The sequence below is a fragment of the Pseudocercospora fijiensis genome, assembly GCF_000340215.1.
Source record: "Pseudocercospora fijiensis CIRAD86 unplaced genomic scaffold MYCFIscaffold_6, whole genome shotgun sequence".
In the NCBI taxonomy this organism is placed as follows: Eukaryota; Fungi; Ascomycota; class Dothideomycetes; order Mycosphaerellales; family Mycosphaerellaceae; genus Pseudocercospora; species Pseudocercospora fijiensis.
The window spans coordinates 2,783,134-2,806,909 of NW_006921537.1; the positions used below are offsets into that span (position 1 = coordinate 2,783,134).

The window sequence follows — 23,776 nt, forward strand, 5'->3', positions numbered from 1 at the left end:
TAGAGAACGTACTAGCGAGATCGATAACTTCCTTATTTTTAAATACTTAAGCGACTAATACTATTAGCGAAGTAGTTATAAAAGTTTAGCGATAATATTAAACTTACCGATAGCGCTCGAGATCTTACTCGGGGTTTCTATAGGGGCTAGTATAGGGGGTAGGTATAGTGTCTAGCTTAGTAAAGATAGAAAGGGAGTAGTAACGAGTCGTAGTAGTAGTAGTAGTAGTAGAAGTAGTAGTAAGTAGAAGAAGTTATTATTAGAAAGGCGCGCGATTTATAAAGCGCGATTTGTAACGATTTCCGCCTTATTGCCTAACGCGGTACGGCTATAGCCGCTGTAGAATCTTCTAGAATCTAGCTTACCCTACCCCGCTCGTCGCCTTAGCCTTTACTTATAGCTCTTCGGCCTTTACTTATAGCACTTCGTCCTTCACTTATAGCTCTTCGAGCTACATAAACACTAGTACCTAATAAAGCAGTCCAGAATGCTTTCTACAGTAATAAACTGTCAATAGCGAGGTTGCAACTTGCAGTGCGTCCTAGGCAGGCGTTGGCAGGCTCTCATTCGCTCGTCATCATCCGGCGCTAGTGCGGAGGCACCGGACGGACCATGATGATAATGAGGTTCTGCTCCCAGAAGTCCAACTCCAGCTGATGAGTTACCTGTATTGCATTGGCACCTGGTTTCAAGACTACTGACTACAGCACTGGGCCACTGTTGCTTGGCTTGCGGTACGAAGCGTAAAACGTATCGCTATGAATCCGAGCCGACATGCTTCTGATTCAGCGAGAGGGAACAGCTTTCGGATGAGCAGCCATGCTGGCACTCGGCCTTTGTGCCTCATCCTGATTGTATGTCCAAAGTGGTCCAAGATCCTGGTATGTTGCGCTCTCAACAGTCTTGCGTGTCGCCTCCACCGATTCACTGCTGAGGAAGTGTATTCTGAGTTTGCGGAGGAAAGCAGTACGCGTTCCAGTGAAGTTTGAGGAGCATTCTGTACCAACGTATCTGCCGACTTCCTGATCAGCGCCTGCTGCATGGAAGACTCGCCCATAACTTGCTGATACGAGCCATGTGTTATAGCACAGCCTCTACTGCAAGGCACGAGGCTGAGACGAGAAGTCGTTCTCTTATACCCACTGGCGCACGTCGTGGTGACTTGGTACTGACATGCCAGACGCCGGTAGAAGCCTCTACCGTACAAATTCAAGCCGAGTAGTCGAGGTGTGTTCCATCAATGCCTTGAATAGGTCGATATGCAGACTCTGTTTTCGGACATTATGGGAGGAGGTAATTGCTAGACAAGTGAGATTATGTCCACTTACAGACAGATATGCGTATCGCTTGTTGCTTGTATTCGGGCGGCCGGTGGCGCATGCTTTGTAGGGCTTCGGATGATACTGCGAATTTGTGTAGGCGACTTTGATGGGTTGATTGAGACCTCCCGCCCAACGTTATCATCAATGCAGTTCCTCATCTGCAGATTGAGTCGTTCGCTTGCATGCGCAATGCATAAGAGCGGAGAAGACAGGGCGCAGGCACTGTGGAGCCCCAGAAAGGAGTTCTCACGACAGGCACGAGCATCATAGCATCATGCAAGCGGGTGAATGCTCGTTGATTGTATCACAAGATCCCAGAAGCCGAGATAACAGTGACCGACAGACTGGTCGGTCTCCCACGCTGTCTCGGCATGCTTCAATGGTATACTCGGCAGTGTCGACCTGGTTCCTGGTTGCGAGGTGATAAGGTGGAAGCGGAAGGCCGAGAGGGTGTGTGGCAGCTCCCAGCTCTGGAGTACTTGGAGCAATGCATCTCTGCAGACACGTGAAAGCGAGGTGATAGTGCGCCGAAGGTCAAGCCGGAGAGCGGGTCTGATATGGCATGCATGTGTCAAAGTGGCCCCAAGACGTGGCTTGGCAGCTTTCACATGCAGACAGTTGAGAAAGGCAGCCCTGAAGCAGGCCATCGGTACCACCTCGCCACTTCCCCGAGCCCCAGTAAGCCGACCATGGCAATGGCATGGCATGGGCCAGCGGTTCCAACTGAATGAGCAGTGGGCAGCAAAGCAACGAGCTTGCCGACTCCGTATCTCAGGTGTCTCTACCTTGCTGCATGCCGACAAGGGCCAATCAGAGGGCGGCGGAGAGCAGCATGCTATCGTTGCGTCGGCGGATCGAGATGGAAATCAGGATGTTGTGCGCGGGCAAGCTTTCTGATGATGAGGTCGCCCACTCACGCGGCTCTGGCTCTGGCTCTGGCTCTGGCTCTGGCTCTGGCAGCGGCGGGCCACCTGAGAACGGATAAGTAGGGATGGGTTCATAGGTGGGCTTTCGCGCGGCCGATGAGCCGGACCGACCGCACGACGCTGATTGGAAAAGGAGACTGGCTGGTTGAGTGCGTCACTTTCACATGCCATGCACCTCTTCTGCTGCTGCTGTCCAGCACGGCGACGTATGGATGCTTCGCTTCCGCCATGTCTGCCTAGGTGCAGAGTAAGTCATATCGGCCGCGCGCTCAACAAAACTCCCATCTCTTCCCCCTTCTCTGCATCGTCCCGAGTCCACCCTCAGCATCATCTTCCAGATCCGCCACACAAGCTATCGACACCACACCCAGCTTGTAAGTCCCGCCGTTTGTCCATAGGCGTCTCGATCGTGGAGTGACAGGCTGACGATTGGCGCGTGGAAGGACCACCGGGCGAGAGTAGTGCTTTCCACGCACGTAGGTGTTCGCCTTCCCAAATACTGCACCGCTACGAGAGAGGCTTGCAGCAAGCAGCACCCTGTCGCTGCCCTCAGCACACGAATCAGAGTCGTCTTATCTCTCACGCATCGAATCGCCGCCAACTGCCATCTCACCACCCATTGTCGTTGATCAGACCAGCAAACGAACGTCGCCTGACCTGCTTCATCACAGACGTAACCGAGCAAAATGCCTCACTCAACCACCGAGACCCTCACCAACGGCGACAAGAGCTCGTCCAAGTTCATCTCACATCTCGCCTCTTACCCAGCCGTGCACGATGGCATTGAGACCTACAAGGCCAATCCTTACGGCAAGAAGAGCTTGGAAGTGGCCGACGGCGCCTACATCCGCTTTGCTAAGCCCGTAGAGCCATACCTGCAGAAGCCATACTCTTATGCCCAGCCATACGTCCAGAAGGCCGATGAGCTCGCCGATGCTAGTCTCACCAAGGTCGAAGGCCACTTCCCAATCGTGAAGCAGGACACCACGACCATCGTCGACACTGCCAAGGGCTACGTTTTCTGGCCATACAGTTACCTGACCGGCACCTTCAATGGTAAGTCTTTTCGTGGCACAAACTCTTGAAACCGTACTGATAGCAATCTCAGATGAATACGAGAAGACTGCCAAGCACAACAACCGCGGTCAGGGTGTTGGAACCTTGGTCCAAGCAACCATCTCAACCCAACTGAGAATCGCCTCGGACTTCTTCCAAGCCGTCGCCGACTTCCTTGGACCAAAGTACGAAGAGGGCAAGAAGAAGGGCTCTGAATATGTCCGCGATGCCAAGGACAACGCAGGCCATTACAAGCAGATCGGCCAGGATAAGCTTAACGAGTACACCAAGCTCGGTCAGCAAAAGGTCGACGAGGCACAGAAGGTCGGGCAACAAAAGGCCGATGAGGCCAAAGACCAAGCCAAGCACACCAAGGAGGAGGCGAAGCAGAAGGCACAGAAGTAGAGCTCCACCTCCTCCTCACCTCTGAAGAAGGGCTGTAGCCCGAACTAACCCAACATCCACATATCTTTGCTATCTTTCTGGCTCGATGGCTGACGGTCTTGACGAGAAAGGTACCGCGTGACGCTTCGGAAAAGAAGGTCGAAGCAAAAGCAGGATGACATCTCTTCTACCGGGCAAGGTTCAGATGAGCAGCACAATTTCGAGGATAAATGGTGGTGAGGCAGTGTCCATATTCTCCTTCTCAACGGCTGATGTGTGACGAGCGATGCTGATATTACCTTCCTTCACCCTGTTTGTGTGGTATTGGTGTATGATTGGCGAGCGTTACGGGCAAATACCACTACATGTATGTGCAGCTGATGCTGCGAGATAGACTTCGATATGGGTAGGCAAGACTCTTGATGTTGGCGGACTTGTCTTGATACATCATCATCTTTCTGTGTCGTTCTCAGTGATGTCTCCAAACAGTCTTGATACATCATCATCCTCCAACATTACTTTTCACCATCCACTTCGACGGCTGTTCCGGGTACGAGGTTTGTAGATATTTGTTCGAATCGTGCTTTTGCTTGTGTGGAGCAGAGTTTGGATGGGGTTGATGGATGTGAGGAATATGGAGGATGGTGATGGTGAGATGAGTGATGGGTTCTTGATAGATTTGTTTTTGATGTTGTCGAAATTGATAGTAGCAGTACTGCTTGGTCACCAATTCTCTCTGAATATCAAGGCTTGCTTGTGTTTGCGTCTGGACCTTGAAGCGTTTGAAAGATCGTGCAGCAGCGGAGGCCTTTTGATTCTAAATCTAACAAGTGTGGTGGTATATGCAACGCTCCAGAAAACCCATGACTACTCTACTCCTGCTATTGAAGTTCCAAACGTTGCATCTATGCATTGGGCCTCACCGGGATGCCGTTGCTCTGCTTCTTGAACGCCTGGGCACCATCTACCAACCGTCTCTCGGTGTTCTGTCGTGTGTTGACAAAGTCTGGGTAGTTGAGTGTAAGCTCCACAGCGCCGTTGATGATATTGTCGACGGCCTCAACACCAAGCATAAAACTGTGGTCTTGGTTGCCGACCTCGTATCTCCAGGAGCCGAAGCGGCCACGAGACCAGATGCCTTGCTCCTTGAGCTTAGGCAGGAGCTGAGTGAGAACGCCCTCACGCTCGAGCGAAGGAGTTGGGTAACCGTGGTCGAATCTGCGGTGGTAGGTAGAAACGATCTCGTCGGTTGGCTTGAGCTGCTCGGTGTTGATCAAACCCTGAATGCAGTCTGCGAGCAGGGTCTTCTGGTCGACGGGCTTCATGCTGGACTCGGAAACCTCAAGCATAATGCTCCAGTATGGTCCTTCCTTGGCAGATGTGTCCGTTGGCTTGCTCCCATCGGCAAGCTGTTGTGTGGCGAGCTTCACGGATGCCTTCGGCTGGTTGTTGGGGGAGTAGTTGGAGAAGATGGTAGAGCGGTAGAATGGGCAGTTGTCCTCGGGGAAGTAGAGCCAGCACTTGTCGCCGATACGCTCTGGCCGCTCACCACGGATACCAACCCCAATGACGTGGGTAGTAGAGTAGAACAGACCCTTGCTCAGGTCTTGAAGCTCCTCGTCCTTCATGGCCTCAACGAGATAGTCGACAGACATGGTGGAGACGAGTTTGGCGTAGTTCACGGTGGTACCGTCGCCAAGAAGAACTCTCTTGTTCTCAGCATCCACAAGCTGAACCTCACCGTGCTTGCCAAAGCGAGTCTTGTCCTTCTGAAGGGTCTCAGCGACCTTGATCCAGATGTTACCAGTTCCGCCCTCTGCCGGGAAGCGGAAAGTGGCGTTTGGACCCCAGTTGCCTGCGGTCTTGTTCAAGATGATGTTCTTGGTGATCAGCTTGAGGTTTGGTGTAGCGACACGCTCGCCGAGCCATGCGGCTTGCATCTATCCAATGATCAGCTATCCGCACATTCTCTTCTAGATGCCTGGCTCTTACCTTTGTGGTGGGCACAGCCCACACCTTGTAGTTGTATGGCCTCATAAAGATGTCTGCGATGCCGCTGCCCATGGTCCTCATGATGTGCTCATCGAAGTCCTTTGGCTTGTCGCGCACTTGTGTTGCAGCCAAAGAGGCGTCGATCAGACCATCCATTGCCTTGACCTGATCCTCCTTTGGCAGCATAGAAATGTTGTTCTGGAATGGGTATGGCACCCACAGACCCTTGTAGCGGACGTAGGAGATACGCTGGTGGTGGTACCAGTCTGATTCGTTGGGGAGAGCCTCGTCGATGACATCGTCGAAGTACTTGTAGTGCGAGAAGATAACGTGGCCGCCGACATCGTAGAGCTAGAGGGACAGGTCAGTGCTGCTGGGCACTTGCAGGCGTACTCGAGTACTACTCACGAAACCCTCAGGAGTAACGTCTGTAGAAGCGAGACCGCCTGGAACGTCGTTGCGGTCGACAATCATCCATGATGGGCCGTCCTGAATAGGCTGTTAGTAATTCTGGCACGGCTCCTCTTGGTGAATATGCCATCTCTACACACGATCTGCTGGAGGCGCTTTGCAGCACCCAAACCAGTTGGGCCAGCGCCAATGACAAGTACATCGACATGGCTGCGAGAAATTGTTAGCACACGTATGGTTTCAGGAGGGCGCAATGGCCTCACATTTCCTTGCCATTCGCCTTGGAGATTTGACGCTTGTGAGACATATTGAACAGATACGATCAGGCTGTACAATTGGAGGTCTACACAAAGATCAGAGCGTGTGATGAGAAGGCAGAGTCGTATCTTCTATACCGCGACGGCACGCCAATTGTTGCGCACCACAGCTCGCACAGACAAGACCCTTGTTCGCTTCAGACGCACGCTTAGCGAAAGAGGAATAGCGTTGGAAGGAGGGGAAGCTGATACACTGGACGCGACGCGATTCGCAACTCAACAACTCTTCGTCATTGCTTTCCGCAGGGGCGTCATTGTTGTGGCAGTGGCAGCCATCACCGACGCATCATCGTCGGGCGACCCATTATTGAACAGCTCAAATGGCCGGGCGAGTCGCTGTACAATGCCAGGCTGGGAAGAGACAGAGAGAAGTGAATTCAGAATTCAGCCTCAGGGGCGGCGGCCGTGGCGGCGTCACTCTTTGGTGATAGCACGTGGCCGCAATCGCTTGTGGCTGGCGACGGCGATGCGACGCGGGACACAGCATGATGTATTTGTGAAGAACGACATGATCAAAATCCTAACAAATCACAGTGGCGATGGTGAGACGAACTCAGACCAAGGCTGATGGTACTGCTTGCTTGCGTAATACTCGTGTATTGGAGCTTTTTTTTTTTGGAGGGTTCAAGGTTGAGAGAGTTTAAGCCTCAACTTCTCCAAAGCCAGAAGGCAAGCAGCACGCGTCTGCAAGGGGGCCTAGTTCTAGTGCTTGAAAGTGTCCAGCTTTCTCTTTTGCACAGAGGCAGAGACAACTCCTCTCTCACTGCTGATTACATCCTTCTCTCCTTCCTCGCCCTTGCGCTTGCGCTTGCGCTTTCGCCTCCAGCTTGCCAGCTTCTTGCGACTTTCGAGCCGCCGAGGCATATCCATCTCCGCCATCTAGACGATCACGATCGATTCGCGCCTGCCCTGCAAGCAAGAATACCACATCGCAATGAGTGAGAAGGAGAGACAGTCGGGCGACGGCGAGGTGGAAAGGCCAGCAGAGCCCGTTCTGCCGACCGTGAATCCAGCAGCCGAAAGGTCGGAACCACCAAAGACCGGCCTACACCCAGCAGTCTACATCGCCACTTGGATCTCGCTCTCTTCCAGCGTAATCATCTTCAACAAGTGGATTCTTGATACCGCCAAATTCCACTACCCAATCGTTCTCACAACATGGCATCTGGCCTTTGCCACGCTGATGACCCAGATCCTGGCCCGATTCACGCACGTCTTGGACTCGCGCAAGAAGGTGCCAATGACGGGGAGGATATACCTACGAGCCATTGTGCCAATTGGCCTCATGTTCTCGCTATCGCTGATCTGCGGTAACTTGACCTACCTCTATCTCTCCGTCTCGTTCATTCAAATGCTCAAGGTATGCAAACGATCGGGATGAGGGAAGCAGCAAGGCATACTAATGAATGCGCAAAGGCCACCACTCCAGTCGCAGTCCTGATCGCATCATGGATCTTTGGAGTCGCTCCTCCATCATTGAAGACATTAGGCAATGTCTCCTTCATTGTCTTCGGTGTGATCATTGCCTCCTACGGCGAGATCCAATTCAACATGACTGGGTTCCTCTACCAACTCGGAGGCATCGTCTTCGAAGCCACACGTCTTGTCATGGTCCAGCGCCTGCTCTCCAGCGCCGAGTTCAAGATGGACCCGCTAGTCTCTCTCTACTACTTTGCGCCAGCCTGCGCACTCATGAACGCTCTGGTCGCATTGCTATTCGAAGTCCCAAACATGACACTGGCCGACGTTGAGAATGTGGGCTACTTCATTCTCCTCGCGAACGCCATGATTGCATTCCTGCTCAATGTCTCGGTCGTGTTCCTGGTATGACGAAATCAATCCCCTACCCTGCCTGCACTCCCCACATTTCCGAAATACTGACGAAAGATACAGATCGGCAAGACTTCGTCACTCGTCATGACCCTCTCCGGTGTCCTCAAGGACATTCTCCTCGTCGGCGCCTCGATGCTCATTTTCCGCGACCCAGTCTCCGGACTTCAGGCATTCGGCTATTCCATTGCTCTTGGCGGTCTCGTGTACTACAAGCTCGGTTCTGATAAGCTGAAGGAGCACATGGGTCAGGCACAGAGAGCTTGGGCAGAGTACGGAGTCCGACACCCTGCACTTCGAAAAGTGCTCGTCTTCGGCCTTGTCCTCGTAACCTTCTTCCTCCTGCTTGGCGGCATCTCGTCGAGCGGATACGTGCCGGAACAATACAGCGCAAGCAGTCTCGGAAAGGCAGCTTCAGACAGATTTGCGCAAGGTTGGAGTGGCAAGACCAACGGCTCATGAAAGAGGCGAAGCTGAGCATGCAAGAGGATTGCAAGAGCACTGCAACAGGATTCTGTTATAATGGCTTGGAGAAGCACTTCAGAAAGAGTAAGCAGCTAGCAGATAAATGCAAACAGTCATAATCTAGAGAAGAGAAGCTTCAGCAGACGGCCTCCTCAGCTGTGTCTAGCTTGCCTTTCCGGCAGCCACATCAGCTTCACTTGCCTTCAGCATGGAAGATGTGTTATCTCATGTACTAGATTCCTGCAACATGCCATGGCTTGGAAGAGCTGTTGGACATCGCAGCTTGAATCAGAGGACTAATGTAACAGCAAGTCAGTTGAACGCATCCATCAAGAGCCTCCAATTCCAGCCCCAACTGAATCCGCTTTGCGGAGTATCCCTTAACATTCATCCAATGCATTTATACATGATTGAACAAGCAGAGTGAGTGAGTGAATGAGCATCACACTTCCCATCCATCCATCGAGTAGACCACTTGACGGAACCCAAAAATCTCCCACGGCATCAAGCAGATCACGATCACGATCACAATCCAAAAAAAAAAAATTCAATTCAATTCATCGATGCTATTAGTTAGTGAATTCCCACGTCTGTTCTTCACTCACTCACTCACTCACTCACTCACTCACTCACTCACTCACTCACTCACTCACCCATTGGTCGACCACCCAATCCACCATCCATCCATCCATCCATCCATATGCCGTCCCGACCGATTGTAAGTACTGTACGTTGCATCCCATCCCATCCATCTTCGGAAAATAACATCCCGTTGTCATGGAGCACAGCTCTGTGGCGTAAGTGGGTGGCGTTGTTGTTGTTGTTGTTGTTGTGACACGTCAGAAAAATCCCACTTCCACGGTACGCATTCAAGCCAGGTGAAACCGGGTTATCGTCAATCAAAATTTTCGCCTGCATATGCATCGTGCAACATGGCATGGACATGTTGTGGAGATGGGATCCACTTTGGTTGCTTGCATGTTGTGCTCCCTTGCCTCTTCCTGCTGTGCAATCTTTGAATTCGGATAGATGAGTGTAGCGGGGGGCCTCCACTATAGTGATGAAGGTGGGGGCAGGACGACAGCATACTGAAGTGAAGCAAGGGGAGAAAGAAGAGAGAGGAGGATGAGAGTTGTTTGGAAGTGCTTTCATCGATTCGATTTCGAGTTCAACATTAAAGGCAGACTTTCGCTACCATTTCGCTCACTCACACACTACAGTGGCAGGTGGTCGTAGTAGTACAGATCGAATTGCATTCTCCAACTTTTTGAAAACTCCTGCATGTTTGCTGGTTCCCCGCCCACAAGCAGTCTTCCAAATGTGAGTACTGTTATTCCGCTGTCCCAATTGCGCACAAGCCGGTTTCCACCTAGTATGTACATTGTACATCCTGGTAAAGTTTGGATTGAAAGCGTGTATTCTTCCTCCAAGCTATCCTGTACAAGAAGCAGCTGTTGCGATCGTTGGCAGTAATACAAGTCAGGCTAGTAGTGGTGTAGTGATCACATCAAGCTCTGATGAATGGCGGTGAAATGGTGATGTCAATGCCTCATCGTGGGGAGACAGATGTCAGTGCGTATTCCGGTTCCTGTGAGTGACGGATGTCCGGGGGATGTTGTGGTAAAAGGGATCAATCATGGTGATCGTTGCTGAGTGATAGCCTTGATGTCGAGATCAGGCCAGAAAGTATACGATACTGGGTATCGCTGTGTAGTACAGTGCAGTCGGTGGAGTCGGGGTGTATGATTCGTACCAAAGGACATGAGTAGAAGAAAAAACGGACAGGCTGCATTCGATGAGAAAAGCCCCGCATATGTTGGTCGCCGCCAACGCCTCGCCAGGAATGAAATCGCCATAGAGATGGCTCGCTTGAACGCCGGATGATGCTTCGAGACCAGCATGTCGAAGTATGAAAGAGCCGCTTCCATGAACGCCACGCCAATGCAATGCAAGAAGAAGAGCAAAAGCGTAATCATACTTCAGTACGAAGCCATGCGACGCTGATAAGACATGCCGATGCCCTCTGCGATTTGAGGCCCGACCGAGAAGGATGAGTGACTTCTAGGACCCAGCCCGCGGCCGAGCGCAGTCGGAGAGTCTTCCATGTCATCGCGGTTCTGGTTCTGGCCAAAGGCGAAGGTCTGGTTCCTGAACAGCTTATTTCGCTGCTGCTTGACCTTGGCCATGCCTCGCTCACAAGCCTGCTCGTGCCGTTGATCATTCATCTCGACGTAGTTTTGCGGGAAGCATTTCGTCGGGTGCTCAGCAAAGAACTTGCTGTATCCACCATCGAGAATGTACATCTCCGGATATGTGAGTTGTGGATAGTTGGCGGCGTTGACGTTACGATCGTGACTGCGAACGAATTTCGCGGTGAGAGGAGCACGGTGTACTGAATACTCGCAGTGGAAGATCAGCAATGTGTTCTCGGTAGACATCTTGTCGCCAAAGAGCTCGGTCGTTAGTAGATGCTTGTCGTTGTAATTCACTGCGGAGTCGATGTGGCCTCCACTGTATTCATACTCGAATCTGCAGTCGATGATCATTATATGCGCGTACTTGCCGGTGTGTTTCTGGGCGAGAATGTCGATCATGGTGTCCTGGGTGATTCGTGGTAAGCTGTCGGGCTCGCTTTCAGGGATGAAGTATGGCAGTTTCAGAACATGCTCGGCAGGCTGCTCTACATCCATCACCGAGTCGAGGGAAGGCTGTGGCTCGAACGACTCCTGCTCCTCCTTCATCACATCATCGGGATGCTGGAACATGCTCAAAGATCTCCGAATCAACTTTCGCTGTGGCCGCACGAAGGCAGGCCGTCCGGCTGAAGGCTTGCGAACGTGATTGCTCGACGGCGAGCCATTGTTACGGTTCGCGGTACTGAGTGACGTTCTCCGCGTTGGTGGCAGCATTGAGCCCAAGCCGGACGGCCGCCAGTCATCGACCGGTGACTCTGTAAAGCTCCCTAGCAGGCTTGGCGTAGATGAACACGACAAGCCACTGGTAGCGACATGTCCAAACCGGAACGGAGGTAATTCAGTCTCAGCACTGGTCGGACGCTGTGGAATGTAACCAGCCGAGTAACCTTTTGTTCGGCTGAGTGACGGTCGTGTGACAGGTCTCCTACGTCTGCCGCGACACGTGAGCGACGATCTCAATGCCTCTGTCATCATTCATAACAAGCACTTACTCTGGTAGCTCTAGGAAAGCCGGCGATGGTACCGGGCGAGAGATGACGTCCGCCACCAGAAAGTCCGGCGAGATGTCGACTTCGCTTGGTGTGTCGTCGGTGGAGGGAGAAGGAAGAGTGACTTGGTGCAGAAAGTGTGGGACCTTGTGTGGCAGGGGCGAGATGTCCATTGGCTCGTGGTAAGGCGAGGACGAGGGAATGATGTCTGGCGTCGTAGCAGGCTCGACTTCGACAGGCGGAGTAACTGTGCGTGCTTGCCACGGTCAGCCGCATACTTCCATTTGCAACGGGGTTGGAGTTTTCATTCTTGCACTGACCAGCATTTTCGCGAGGCTTGAACAAATCGGTGGTGAACAAGGATCGACGTGGTGTCGGTGCTTGAGGGCTGGAGGATATTGTCAGTAGGGAAGAGCAATGCTCAGCGCACAAGCGAGGAATGTGGGTATACCTCTTGTCGATATGGAAGTTGGCATCCAGATCGGCCGTCAGGCTCGCGGTGGGAGATGAGCCGCGCACAGGTCGCAGCGTAAAGTAGTCTTGGCGCTTGGGCTTCTCGCGATGCATTGACATGGTGTTGAAGTCGAAGCTTGAGGGGCCAAACGTTTGGCATCCGTGGTACACACCACCGGGCAAGTCCTTCCGGGTGGGGCCCCATGTCGGCACTGCTTGAGGCCGCATTGCAGCCAGCGGTGAAGAGTATTCCATGCTGTGTATTCTGGTCGGTGGCTGCGGATGTCCAATGCTGCTGGGAAGTGAGGGAAATAGGTCGCGTGGGCGTCTGCAGGTGGGAATGTCGGCGGATATGGAATGCGGAGGAGGGATGTGGCGTCCAATGTCGAATGCACTTGGAGTCGTGGTAAGATGTCGTCTGTATTCGGAATGAGCGGCGGTGCCAAGGAGAGAATGGAGCGGATCGAAGGAGCGAGAGTGGTGGTGGAGTGAGTGGTGTTCGTGGTGGTTGGTATGCCTCGCCTCGCCTCGCTCAGAGCCTCTGCATCGTCGGCACCACCGTTCGACGTCAAACGAATGCGGCTGAGGGTGAGGCTCGCGTGCGGGCGTCGAGGATGTGCAGGAAGAGCGAACTTCTGCAAACCTCTGTCCCGATGCTGTCGTTGCCGCCTCCGAAGCTGCCTGTGCCTGTGCCTGTGCCTGCCGCTGGTCGTGGGGAGAGGAAGCAGCAGATACAAGAGGGTGCAGGTGGTGGCAGACAGGTCACGGCGGGCGACAGGTTGGTGAAGTAGGACGGTTCACGGTTGTTGCTTGGTGGACAAGGTTGCTCAGCGAAACCGCACTGACCAAAGCCTACTCCACTCCTCGCTGCGTTCGCGGGCGGGCGCCGCATGCGACATACCCCACCCAGAGGCATGGCATGTTAACTTATAATGCTGAGCACTGCGATCGTGGGCGAAGCTAACTTAAGCTAGCCGTGTGGTGACAGCATCATCATATGGACATGCAGCGCTTGCAGCACCAAATCAGAGCACGCGCTGTTGATAACTTATGTGCACGAGATGTTGCTACAGGCATGATCGCGGGCCTCATCAAGCTGCTGCGCTGCATCGCCCGATATGCTCCATCCTTAGAATAACCGGTTTGCGAGGCTCGGTGCATTATTATTATCATTGGCAACGTGGGACCATTCCTCCATTCCTCGCTTGGCCGCAACAGTACTACTTGAGCACTACTGGGCCAACCTGGCAGCTGCAAGGAACTGTGCAACGATTGCTACATGCCGGCCGTCCAACACCGATACACAATGCATTGTTGCCATCCTCCAATCTCTTGTCTCTTAACGTTAGCCGCCAGCAGCCGCACAAGGCTCCGAGGCGGCATCCACAATAATGACGATACGTCTCAACGCTCACAGCAGATGGCATGTGCGATACTTTCGCCTGATCCGAGTTCGCCATGTGGAAGTGCTCGTTTCGATCGGCAAGCAGGCGATCACGCCGAACACCTCGATTCACAGGACCTCATCTTCGATTTCATCGATATCCCTTTTCTGATCATCCTGATTCGCGTATCATGCCATGCCATGCCATGACATGCCGCTCCTCCACTGGCTTTGTTTATGCGAACTGGTGCTGAGCACTACTGCTCCCTGGCAGCGTCAACTGTTGAACATCTGATTGCACCAGCCACATGTACGGGACGCTGCTCTTGCTTGCGCTGGTGCTCTACGCCTACGATTCGTGGGCGGAGGCGTGCTTCCAAGAAGGGAATTTCCACAACGCCTGGCCTCACGCGTCCTATTTCGCGATAGTCTGACACGCCGTCACCCTTTCTGATAGGGGTGCTGTTAATAACACCTTGTCAGTCAATAGCAACGTTAGTATTATACTGACAGTTAGCAACATGTTAATAATAATATCTATGCCTAAGGCCTCTATATAGACCTTATCTTATACTAGCTAGGAGTAAGTAAATACCTTAGATACTAGTATAGTGTGTTTCCTACGCCTTCGGAGGCCTATTCCTTTGTAGATCTACCTCTTAAGATTAGAAGGAGCTTAATTGCGTATAATTTAGCGTAGAAGGTGCTTCCGTAGGTCTTCCGAGAGGTTGTTACTAGGGATACTAAATCGCTTAGGGTAGCCTAGCAACGAGCAATCGTAGAGTTACGATTAGAGGTATTGCTACTAATATAGTCTAATCCACCTACAAACCGAATAGTTCGATAGCTATTATCGAGAGAGAATTAATATCGTTTTTTCTACCTATTTTACCTATTAGATCCTCCGTTTTTTACATTTCTAGCAATTCTACGAATCTTAGAATTCCGACTTTTTAAGATGCCTCTAGTAAAGTACCTAGATAACCTTAACTTCTCCTCTATTAAGACCGACTTTATAGGCAAATTTGTGCGCTATATCTAGTACGATAGTAGGAAAGGAACGGTACCGGAGGGAAGCCTATCGCGTAAGTAGAAGTACCTAAAGAAGTATTAGTAGTATCTAGACTATAAGAGGTCTTACTAATCTAATAATAAAGCCGAGGGCTTACTGCCGCGCAAACAGCAACGTATACTTCTATTCGGTATCGCTAAGACTAAGCAAGTACGCGACCTAGCTATTACGAAGGCTATTTTATATAGTAGGAGGCTATTTAATAAAGTAGACGCGAGATTCTACCCCGAATAGCGCGAGGCCTTCTATACCTTCGACGCTAATTATAACCCTCCGAGTCGCGATAAGGTAGTAGATTGTATCGATAAGATACGAGCGGAAGTCGAGAAGGACGTATAGGCGGTATTTAATACGCTTCGAGACCTTAACTTTAGCGCCGACGAGAGTAAGAGTCGCGGTAGTACTCGCTTCTATAATCTGTTAGCTAATATAGTATCTAGCTCGTTCTTCTGTAACCTACTAGATATAAAGGACTCTAACGCTAACGCTATAACCCTCGCGAGGCAGATAACTAAGTAGGTAGCGCCCTTCGTTAATAGCGACCTTAAGCGCTAGAATTCCCTTTAAACTGATACCTGCGCGACAATAAGAGCACTCTACGACTAACTCGCCGACAATCTACTTACTAAGTATATAATCTATGTATTCTGCGACTCGTACGGTATATAGCTATATATTAGCGACTAGGGTAACAATTAGAAGGACTCGCACCTACCGTTCTATAGCGATACGCTCCGCGAAGCGGTATACGTACTTGTTTTATTTAAGAGGTCGAAGAAGGCTTAGAATATTCTTAAGGCTTTTACTAAGGACAATAAGGCTATATTAAGGGCATTTGCTATCGCCTGTCTTACTCGCTAGGGTTTACACTATACTATAATACATAGCCTGTTCGTAGCAATAACCTACCTTTAAGACTACGCGAGGATTATAGCTTAACGGCTATTTAGAGGCTCGAATAGTCGCCTAGCAAAGGGAGCTTCTGCTACCCTTAAGACTATTAACTCGCCTCTGTTCTAGAGCCGCCTATAGAGCCTTTATATACTCCTTTAGCTTATTAACGAAGCACGGCTAGTTAGTAAGAGCGACACCTCGAAGGTTAGTAATATCGTACCTCGCTAGTAGCAGCTACGTCGTTTAATATAGTAGGCGCGCCTATCTTACGAGAAGGACCTACTATCGCTCTTCGACCTCCGGTTTACTAAGTAGACTTAACCTGTCTACTAGGTAGTATACTCGCTATCTATTAATAAACTAGCAGTTTCTCGAGACTTTAGCGACCGCGAAGAAGAGTGCCGCTCTGCCTTCTTTAAGGGCTATTTTAGCTACGAAGAGAGCGATCCTTCTATATACGAGCGCTATCTCTAATTTAACGACGAATTTATCGAGTTTCGAGACTCTACGCAACGCTTCTTTACTATTAGTAATAACGAGCTTAGTCGGCATCGTAAGCGCGGCAATATTACTACTTATTAGGACTTCCTCGCTCGCAAAGCACCTCTTATTATAGAGATTGCCCTCCGCCTATATAGAACACCTGCTAATTTAGTGCCTTCTAAGCGAGCCTTTAGCGCTATAAACTTTATATAGAACGACTATCGCTCGAAGCTATCCGCTACTCGTACTAACGACTATACCTATATCTATATAAACAGCCGCGCCTTACGTAGAAGACCTATAGAAGAGGTAATAAGAAGGCAACGATAAGCTAAATTGCGAGAGATATAGTAGCGATAGCTAGTAACTAAGAAGGAGATTAGGAAGGCGGAATTAGACGCATTGCTAGCCTTCGAAGAAGCTATAATAAACGACTATTGCCTGCTACCGAGTAACCCTCGCTATCTCTATATACCTAACCTTAAATAGCTATTCAATCTATACGGTCTAGCCGCTTTCTAAGAAGAAGACAACGACTTCGAAGATAAGCTAGTTAATTATAAAGCGCTCTTTAAGGCGCTTCTAATACCGACTAGAAGTTAACTATTGTAGTACTTACTATTCTTTAAGCCTATTAATAGCTAGGCCTCTAGTAAGCACGACCCTCTAGTTAATTACTTACTGTTTAGCTAGTCGCTCTTATAAGACAATAATAGCTAGCAATATCTAGAGACCTATAGTAACTATGCTAGCGTAGAAGCGCTTAGATAAGCGCTCTAGCGGCCGAGCGATTAAGCTTAAGAAGTGGTCTATTCTATAGTAAGAAGTGGTCTATATAGTGTCTTATTCTATAGCAAGAAGTGTCTCGTTCTATAGTAAGAAGTAGTCTATATAGTGTCTCGTTCTATAGTCTATATTGCTAGTCGCATATATATAACCTTCTACCTCTGGTTAGCGGCCTTCAGCCCTAGGTTATTAACCACTCAGTCGACCATATCAACGTTATTAATGGTGTTGGCAACGTTGCTAACGTTAGTCGTGATTAACAACCTGGCACCCCTACTTTCTGACGCTCAAGGCCTTGCCGCCCTTGCGCCCATCACACAAAGAGCAGGAGGAAGGTCAGGGCTTCCTTGCTTGCGCGCACGGCATGTCCGCAGGGAAGCGAAGAAGGCCTGGAAGACGCGTTGTTTGCTCCCGAAGTCCTCACGCGCCGCTTGCCATCCATCACGGCCTCACGTGCAGAAAATTCACGGCGCCACAGCCTGGACGTTGACCGGTGATTGGAGTTGCATGCGCGTCTTTGCGGGTATCCAGGTGGAAGGGTCTCCTTGCACGGCAACAGCTTCTTAATATACCACAATCATGCTTGGCTGAGCACACCAACGAGCACTAGAAAACAGCTTCATCTGTGGTATGTTTCCGCAAGGAAGCACTGTGATATAACACCGCTGATCTGCATGTTGCGAAACATCCGGCTCGTCTGACCGAACACCACTGGGTCTCATGCATGTTGTGCTCACTGCAGTACCGTACAGCACCAAACAACAGCTCGCTTATCGCGACAGCGCAGTTATAGGACGTCAACTGCGAGTCAGTGTTATTATTACTCTTCTTATGCTCATGTCACATGATCCCTTCGTTATGACAAGAATAGCTGTTGCAACTACCGTAAGCTCCTGCCTGCATCATGCGACATCGGCTTGCAAAATTCTATCGGCCGGCTTTTGCTCTAGAAGTCGACACAGCTCATCTGTACCAGAAAACTGAAGGAGCAACACGACATGACCTACAAGACATCACGGCGCTGGCTTCGATCAAAGCACCATGGAGCATCAAATACCTTGACCGCCTCGAACTCGTTGCCTCGTCACTGCGACTTTCCAGCATTTGCACGCCCGAGCGGCACTTCAATCTAGAGCTCCGGTCCACTCGGCTCAATGGCAACGATGCATATCAGATGCCGTGAGCAGAATCTGGTACAATTCCTGTCGGCAATGATGTGACAGTGGCTCCCATCGAACACGGGCCGTTCACGGCTTCTATTGCTCCCATCGTACAGCCACTCTCGATGCAGGGTTTGGGAATGCTTGCTATATGGCTACCAGAAACCGGCCACGCGTAGCCGAAATACATATCAGATTCAACGTTGATCTGATCACGACGCACTTCAGCATCAATATGGAATGAAAAATTTCAACTCCTTTCGCATTCATCAATCTAACAGCACCTCAAGTCCTCGAGGAACTTCTTTCTTTTCTGCAAAAGCGGCTTGCCATTTTTCTTCTCTTCCAACTTCCCTACCACACTCGTCAACGAAACTGCTCCTCAACGAGTAGAATGTCAATTCTTATTACCATTCTTCCCATCGAGTCCAGCATTCCCATTCGCCTCAGGCAGCTTCTTCTTCTTCTCGACATGCACATCATCAAAGACCAGTCTATCAAAAAGATCATTCGAGAACCTCGATTTGAGATCCTCCAACGTCCACCCGTGCTTCTCACCAATCCTCGCCAGGATCCTCTTGAAGTCTGGAATCTCGTCCTTGAAATCCTCGTTCTTCAATTTATCGAACCAGGGTTTGCCATCGACCGTGTACTCAACCCTGCCGAAGAAGAAAATGTCCGTGTCAGCAATGACTCAGAGCACCCACGTGGCAAGTACACGTATGTAGTAAGAAGATAGGTAAGGAAGCACTCACCACTCCTTAGCCCAATGCGGTCTCGTCTTAATCCTCTTCCCCTCATGATCCTTATAACTCATCCACACATCTACGACCTCTTGAGCATAAGGCTGCCAAATATCCACAGCATTCTGTAATGTCAGAATCTCAATCGAACAGGTTCCAAGCTTGTTACCAAATTGAGGTGCCAAGATGACATTGCTGCCTCCCATGATTCGCATTTCTAAGGGGAAGCGTTGCGGACATTTGTCGCTGTGCTCGTAGCATTTGAGGATTGCGTCCCACCACGCTTGTTGCACAAGGGTGTAGTCGACTTTGGTTGGGTTGGTGCGTTGGGGGATGAGCTGACATAGGTGAGTGAGTGAGTGAGTGGAGATGAGATGGGGTTGGGTTGGGTGAATGAACGCACTGGCATTTCGACTTCGACATCGCGGACTCTGACGTTCTGGATAGCTCGTTGGAAGTGTAGAGCGTTACTGGGGAGCTGTCAGCTTACGTTGTATCGATACCTTATGGACGGACTTACATCAGGTGTGTCTTGATCGGCTTCGCACCATCGTCGACGGAGGGCATGTTCAACATTGCGAACCGAGCTGTACAGACTCATCAGCACTATGCATTTCCTCGAAACGGGTGGCGGACGAACAAAGCAAGGTCACTGCAGCCTCCGCAATTTTAGTCTGATTCACGACTTCGGTCAGCACCTTGTTGTACTGCAGCACATTCAGCGTGAACTGTTGCAGAAACGACAAGAAGATAGCGAAAGGTCCAGGCCAATCCTCGACATCAGAGTCATCGGTCGTGTTGTTCCAGCAATTGATCCAACACTCGTCTGCATACGGAAACCAGAACCATTCAGAATAATAGTCCTCATTGGCATGTTTCTCAAAATCCTCCTGAGCTTTGCGCTTTTGCTCATCCGTCAAAGGCTTCTTCGGTCGAAGAGCTTTCGGGATCTTGTCCTCTGGAAATCCTGGAGGCGGAGGAATGGTTTGAATTACAGGGAGCTTGTACGGGCGCATCTCAGCATAGGTCATAGCATCGAACTCGATGGTGAGGTGCGTCACAATACCCATCAGGCCGAAAGCACCACCTGCTGCTTTCAGGAAGTCGGAGTCTTGATCTGTGATTTTGCGAAGCTCGCCATTGGCATCAATGTACTCGATAGCTCGGACAAGATCGCTTAAAGTCTGGTGCTTGATGCCTGCGCCATGACAAATCGGACCATTGCTACCACCACAGGTGATCTCTACCATGATGATGTTGAATGGTAAGGTCACCTTGTTGTGCTCCACGCACCAGCGGCGAAGACGCTCGTTTGTTGTAGCACACCCCACCCGCACCAAGCGCTTTCCTCCTGGTCGTGCAGGGCCATCAAGCAGCTCTATGGTTTCTAGATCGTTGGGTCTGCCGTCATGTAATGGCAATGCCGCGATATTAGGAAGCTCCGTGGCGGTATCGAGAGGTAGTAGAGAGATCAGGACCTCGCCTTTGCGACTGAAGATCGGTGACCAAGAGTGTCTGTAACCTGCACACCTCACGGCCAACCCGGCCTGTTTGGCAAAGCGGACAGTCTTCTGTATATCGGCAACATTCTTGGGGACACATGTGTATCTTGGAGTCTCCTGTACAGTTCTGCCCCAGTTCTGGAATTCGAGATCTTGCTGAATTGTCATAAGTTTGTCGTCATCATCGATGTCGAACAAGTTCTTGACTATACGTGATGCACTCTCGAAGAAGTGGTGGATGTGGTGCCGTGTGCCTAGCGATGGTCCGACACAGAAGCCGTGAGAACACTTCTCTGCCGTCTCGCCTTCAACGAAACGCTCAAGCCTATCATTTTCGTCCTCTGTGTAGTATTTCTGCAGGTCTTGGTAGGTATTGTCGACCGGCGAGTCCTTGAACACCTTCAAAAGTCGACGCATGAAGTCAATTCTGCCAGAGTCCCAGCTGTTCACGTCCACATTGTCATCCAGGTAGTCATCGAGCAGCTTGGCCAGACCCGGAACATCTTTATCGCTGAACTCTGGATGCGCCTCGAGGGCTTTGGCCACCTCGCGGATTCGTGAGTCAACATCATAGTCGGGGGCAAGTTGAGTAGCCATAATCGTCAGCGAAAGACTGTCAGCGGTGGTATATTATTACTACGAGACCGGCGTAGTGTGAGAACTCGAACGACAGAGTTCATAGCAAGAGGTGGGAGGCGCGTTCTTATAGCTAAGCGTCAGAAGGTCGCATGCCTTGATCGCTGCGCTGCATTGGCATGCTACTACTGGGGAGCTGACCATGTCGCACGGAGAGCTGCAGCACTTGATGCATCATCAATCCATACTCAGGCGGCCAGTCCAATGCCGTTTCCAGCAGTTCTGATCATCGGATCAGCCGGGATGCTGTCCTACCTACGAGACTCTCAGCCAGCCTTTGAAGAGTACACTTCGTTCGGGGAGGGTGCCGCGAGACATGAGAACATGTTCAGCTGTGGCGAAGACAAGGTGCTGAACAGGCCAGAGAGGCTGAAATCAGGAGGAGAGCAGTATGCGCAAGCATCCGAAATCAGACGGACATTCTACAGGGCCAGGGTTGGAAGGGCCTCTGAACCCATGCTGAGTCAGCAGTACGGAGGAGTGTTGCTGCACTGTTGCATGGTGGCCAGACTGTCGTTGACTCTTTGGCAGCACCGCTCGATCTGGTTCTGGCTATTGCGGTACAGCACTGAGCGCTCACCGCTCATGGCGAGACGTCGTGGTTCTGGCAAGAAAATGTAGTCTTGGCAGATGTTGCCTGAGAATTGAGGCTTGGAATTTGTCCGGTTTGTACCTGCAGAAAATGGTATCCGGAAAGGGAAGCTTTCGAGTGCGAGCAGTGCGGGGTTCGCTTCTGCCTCTGCCTTCTCAATAAGCGTCGAATGTGGTCGATACTCCTTCAGGATAGCGGGCGGTCATGCCATCCAAGACGAACGGCAAGAATGCCACCAAAGAAGCGCCAACGCCAGCCGAGCTTCCGAAGAACTGGCCCGACAAAATCAAGTTCTTGAGTGACCAGAGCTACACAGCACTGGCTGCTGAACTGCGGCCCAAGCTGTCGCGCGCACCCTCGGACAATCAATCATGGATCCAGATCCAGACTCACCTCATCCATCCTGTGACTCCACACGTCCGAATCACCACCATTGATGATGAGAAGCATCCGGCGTGTGGGCAACGTGGACTCTTCGCGGCCGAGAGCCTCATCCCGGATCAATTCATACTGTTGTACCTAGGCAAAGTGCACTCCAACAGTCTGTCAGACACCGATCCACATAGCGATTACGACCTTAGCTTGGACCGCGAAATCGGGTTGAGTGTGGACGCTGCAGAGGAGGGCAATGAAAGTCGTTGTGCAAACGACTATAGAGGCGTTGCTGAAAGGCCGAATGCTGAATTTCGAGATTGCTACATTCAGGTTCCATCCACCAAAAGAGCCGATGGTGTCCGATGGGAGAGGCGCGTAGGCATTTTCGTCCTTTCTGCCGGCAAGGCTGGCAAGCGGAAGGCCGGTATCAAAGCTGGCGAAGAGATATTGCTCAGCTATGGAAAAGGGTCAGTGCGAATCGACGCTTGATGTTTGACATGCACAGACTCTCAATACTAATGCTGGCGTAGCTTCTGGGAGGGTCGAAAGCTGCTTGGTATGTTCAGAAAGGACCACGCGATGCTGAAGATCGCTCAAGCTGCCCTCGAGTGCTGATGGCCCCTGGGAGTGTATTGACAAAGTTGGCAGGTTGAGAGATGAACTTCACACCAGATCGCGCCACTGCGCCAACTGTCTCGGTCTTCGGCCGAGCATAGCGCCGACTGACATTTTTGAAACACATTGTGCGTCTCGTGAAGTAGATGGCGCCGTCTATACTGTAACGAGAGGTTGAATTGGTTTCGCGGCTGGGCGAGCAAAGCGCAGTACTGCATACTCGGAACGTCGAGAGTTCTCAGCGGGCAGATGTATAGCAATTCGGATTGCTGGAAAAATGGATCATTCAGACTACGAGCAGAATAGGTCTGTCTGCAAAATAGGTAATGCTCTTTCACATTCGTCCTGCCCTGCTCAGTCTCCTATAATAAGACTATACACTGTAGTACTGTACTCGACAGAACCCCTTTTCGATCATGACTCCGACGTCACCAAATTATGAATCAAGAATGCAAGTAGTCTGTTTCCAAGAATAATTGGTCCTCGATACTAAACCGAGCCCTAGCTAGCCGCCCGAGCCCTAGCATATCCCGATGCTAGCACTATTATAGAATCGCCCTGTATAGAATTACGTGCTCTTTCTACCTAATATAGGCTATTTCCGTTCTTAGTTAGTATTGTTAATAGGCGCGTCGCGCGTTACCTAGGAAGGAATTCTACTATAGACCTAAAATTCGTATTTCTTCCCCCTTTTATAGTAGATTGCCTAGTAACTATCGAAAATAGCTAAATCTCTATTATACGACGAGTTTCTCGATAATCTTATCGCCGACGTAGTAGTAGAAGGCGCGTAATCGATAGAGATAGTAGTAGAGATAGTAGTAGAAGGCGCTTAATCGATAGAGATAGTAGTAGAAGGCGCGGAAGACGCGCAATCGATAGAGATAGCGGTAGAAGGCGCTTAATTAATAGAGATAGTAGTAGAAGACGTAGAAGACGCGTAATCGATAGAAATAGTAATAGAAGGCGCTTAATCGACGGTAGTAGATATTAAGTCGTAGGAGGAGGTTGAATTAGTCTTAGAGACGCGTATTCGAGGTCGCTATCGCTTACTATCGCTACCTCGCGAGCGTATAGTTCTATCTAATAGAAGATCGGTATCTCCGCGACCTTAGAAGTACCTATTCTCTCTAAGAGAGCGCTACCGTAGACCTATACCGCGAGAGTCGAAGTTTACGTCTTATTAGGCTCTTA

At 50.7% G+C, this 23,776-nt stretch overlaps 8 protein-coding genes across 8 annotated transcripts; 4 read left to right on the plus strand and 4 right to left on the minus strand.

Moving 5' to 3' along the window:
* Window positions 1-487: 487 nt before the first annotated feature.
* MYCFIDRAFT_176521 (uncharacterized protein) lies at window positions 488-2,307 on the plus strand (the record flags this gene model as incomplete). Its single annotated transcript, XM_007930276.1, has 18 exons — window positions 488-509; window positions 546-590; window positions 627-667; window positions 694-743; window positions 790-907; window positions 936-949; window positions 991-1,077; window positions 1,105-1,165; window positions 1,191-1,227; window positions 1,254-1,270; window positions 1,305-1,494; window positions 1,521-1,606; window positions 1,634-1,750; window positions 1,784-1,827; window positions 1,856-2,038; window positions 2,070-2,097; window positions 2,127-2,198; window positions 2,227-2,307. The coding sequence occupies 18 exons, from the start codon at window positions 488-490 to the stop codon at window positions 2,305-2,307; spliced, it is 1,293 nt and encodes a 430-aa protein (XP_007928467.1).
* A 657-nt stretch (window positions 2,308-2,964) lies between these two features.
* Window positions 2,965-3,520, plus strand: MYCFIDRAFT_112420 (uncharacterized protein; the record flags this gene model as incomplete). Its single annotated transcript, XM_007930277.1, has 2 exons — window positions 2,965-3,304; window positions 3,357-3,520. Coding segments are annotated over 2 exons (504 nt in total), but the record flags the coding sequence as incomplete, so codon positions are not given.
* A 1,073-nt stretch (window positions 3,521-4,593) lies between these two features.
* Window positions 4,594-6,398, minus strand: MYCFIDRAFT_85471 (uncharacterized protein; the record flags this gene model as incomplete). Its single annotated transcript, XM_007930278.1, has 5 exons — window positions 4,594-5,628; window positions 5,681-6,031; window positions 6,089-6,169; window positions 6,232-6,301; window positions 6,388-6,398. The coding sequence occupies 5 exons, from the start codon at window positions 6,396-6,398 to the stop codon at window positions 4,594-4,596; spliced, it is 1,548 nt and encodes a 515-aa protein (XP_007928469.1).
* Window positions 6,399-7,342: 944 nt separating this feature from the next.
* MYCFIDRAFT_189433 (uncharacterized protein) lies at window positions 7,343-8,700 on the plus strand (the record flags this gene model as incomplete). Its single annotated transcript, XM_007930279.1, has 3 exons — window positions 7,343-7,768; window positions 7,825-8,232; window positions 8,302-8,700. 3 exons carry the CDS (start codon window positions 7,343-7,345, stop codon window positions 8,698-8,700), a joined length of 1,233 nt encoding a protein of 410 aa, XP_007928470.1.
* Window positions 8,701-8,865: 165 nt separating this feature from the next.
* Window positions 8,866-10,653, minus strand: MYCFIDRAFT_208293 (uncharacterized protein; the record flags this gene model as incomplete). Its single annotated transcript, XM_007930280.1, has 10 exons — window positions 9,946-10,653; window positions 9,890-9,909; window positions 9,372-9,848; window positions 9,333-9,339; window positions 9,292-9,303; window positions 9,179-9,196; window positions 9,120-9,150; window positions 9,026-9,082; window positions 8,951-8,999; window positions 8,866-8,927 (listed from the first exon to the last, which is right to left on the minus strand). The coding sequence occupies exons 1-10, from the start codon at window positions 10,083-10,085 to the stop codon at window positions 8,866-8,868; spliced, it is 873 nt and encodes a 290-aa protein (XP_007928471.1). The 5' UTR covers window positions 10,086-10,653.
* Window positions 10,654-10,682: 29 nt separating this feature from the next.
* MYCFIDRAFT_204235 (uncharacterized protein) lies at window positions 10,683-13,088 on the minus strand (the record flags this gene model as incomplete). Its single annotated transcript, XM_007930281.1, has 4 exons — window positions 12,339-13,088; window positions 12,208-12,275; window positions 11,891-12,134; window positions 10,683-11,829 (listed from the first exon to the last, which is right to left on the minus strand). Exons 1-4 carry the CDS (start codon window positions 12,593-12,595, stop codon window positions 10,683-10,685), a joined length of 1,716 nt encoding a protein of 571 aa, XP_007928472.1. The 5' UTR covers window positions 12,596-13,088.
* Window positions 13,089-18,361: 5,273 nt separating this feature from the next.
* On the minus strand, window positions 18,362-20,532 carry MYCFIDRAFT_155437 (uncharacterized protein; the record flags this gene model as incomplete). Its single annotated transcript, XM_007930282.1, has 5 exons — window positions 18,362-18,778; window positions 18,875-19,200; window positions 19,266-19,332; window positions 19,383-19,449; window positions 19,503-20,532. 5 exons carry the CDS (start codon window positions 20,530-20,532, stop codon window positions 18,517-18,519), a joined length of 1,752 nt encoding a protein of 583 aa, XP_007928473.1. The 3' UTR covers window positions 18,362-18,516.
* A 1,549-nt stretch (window positions 20,533-22,081) lies between these two features.
* MYCFIDRAFT_18265 (uncharacterized protein) lies at window positions 22,082-22,435 on the plus strand (the record flags this gene model as incomplete). Its single annotated transcript, XM_007929697.1, has 1 exon — window positions 22,082-22,435. A coding segment is annotated over one exon (354 nt), but the record flags the coding sequence as incomplete, so codon positions are not given.
* Between the last annotated feature and the right edge of the window lie 1,341 nt (window positions 22,436-23,776).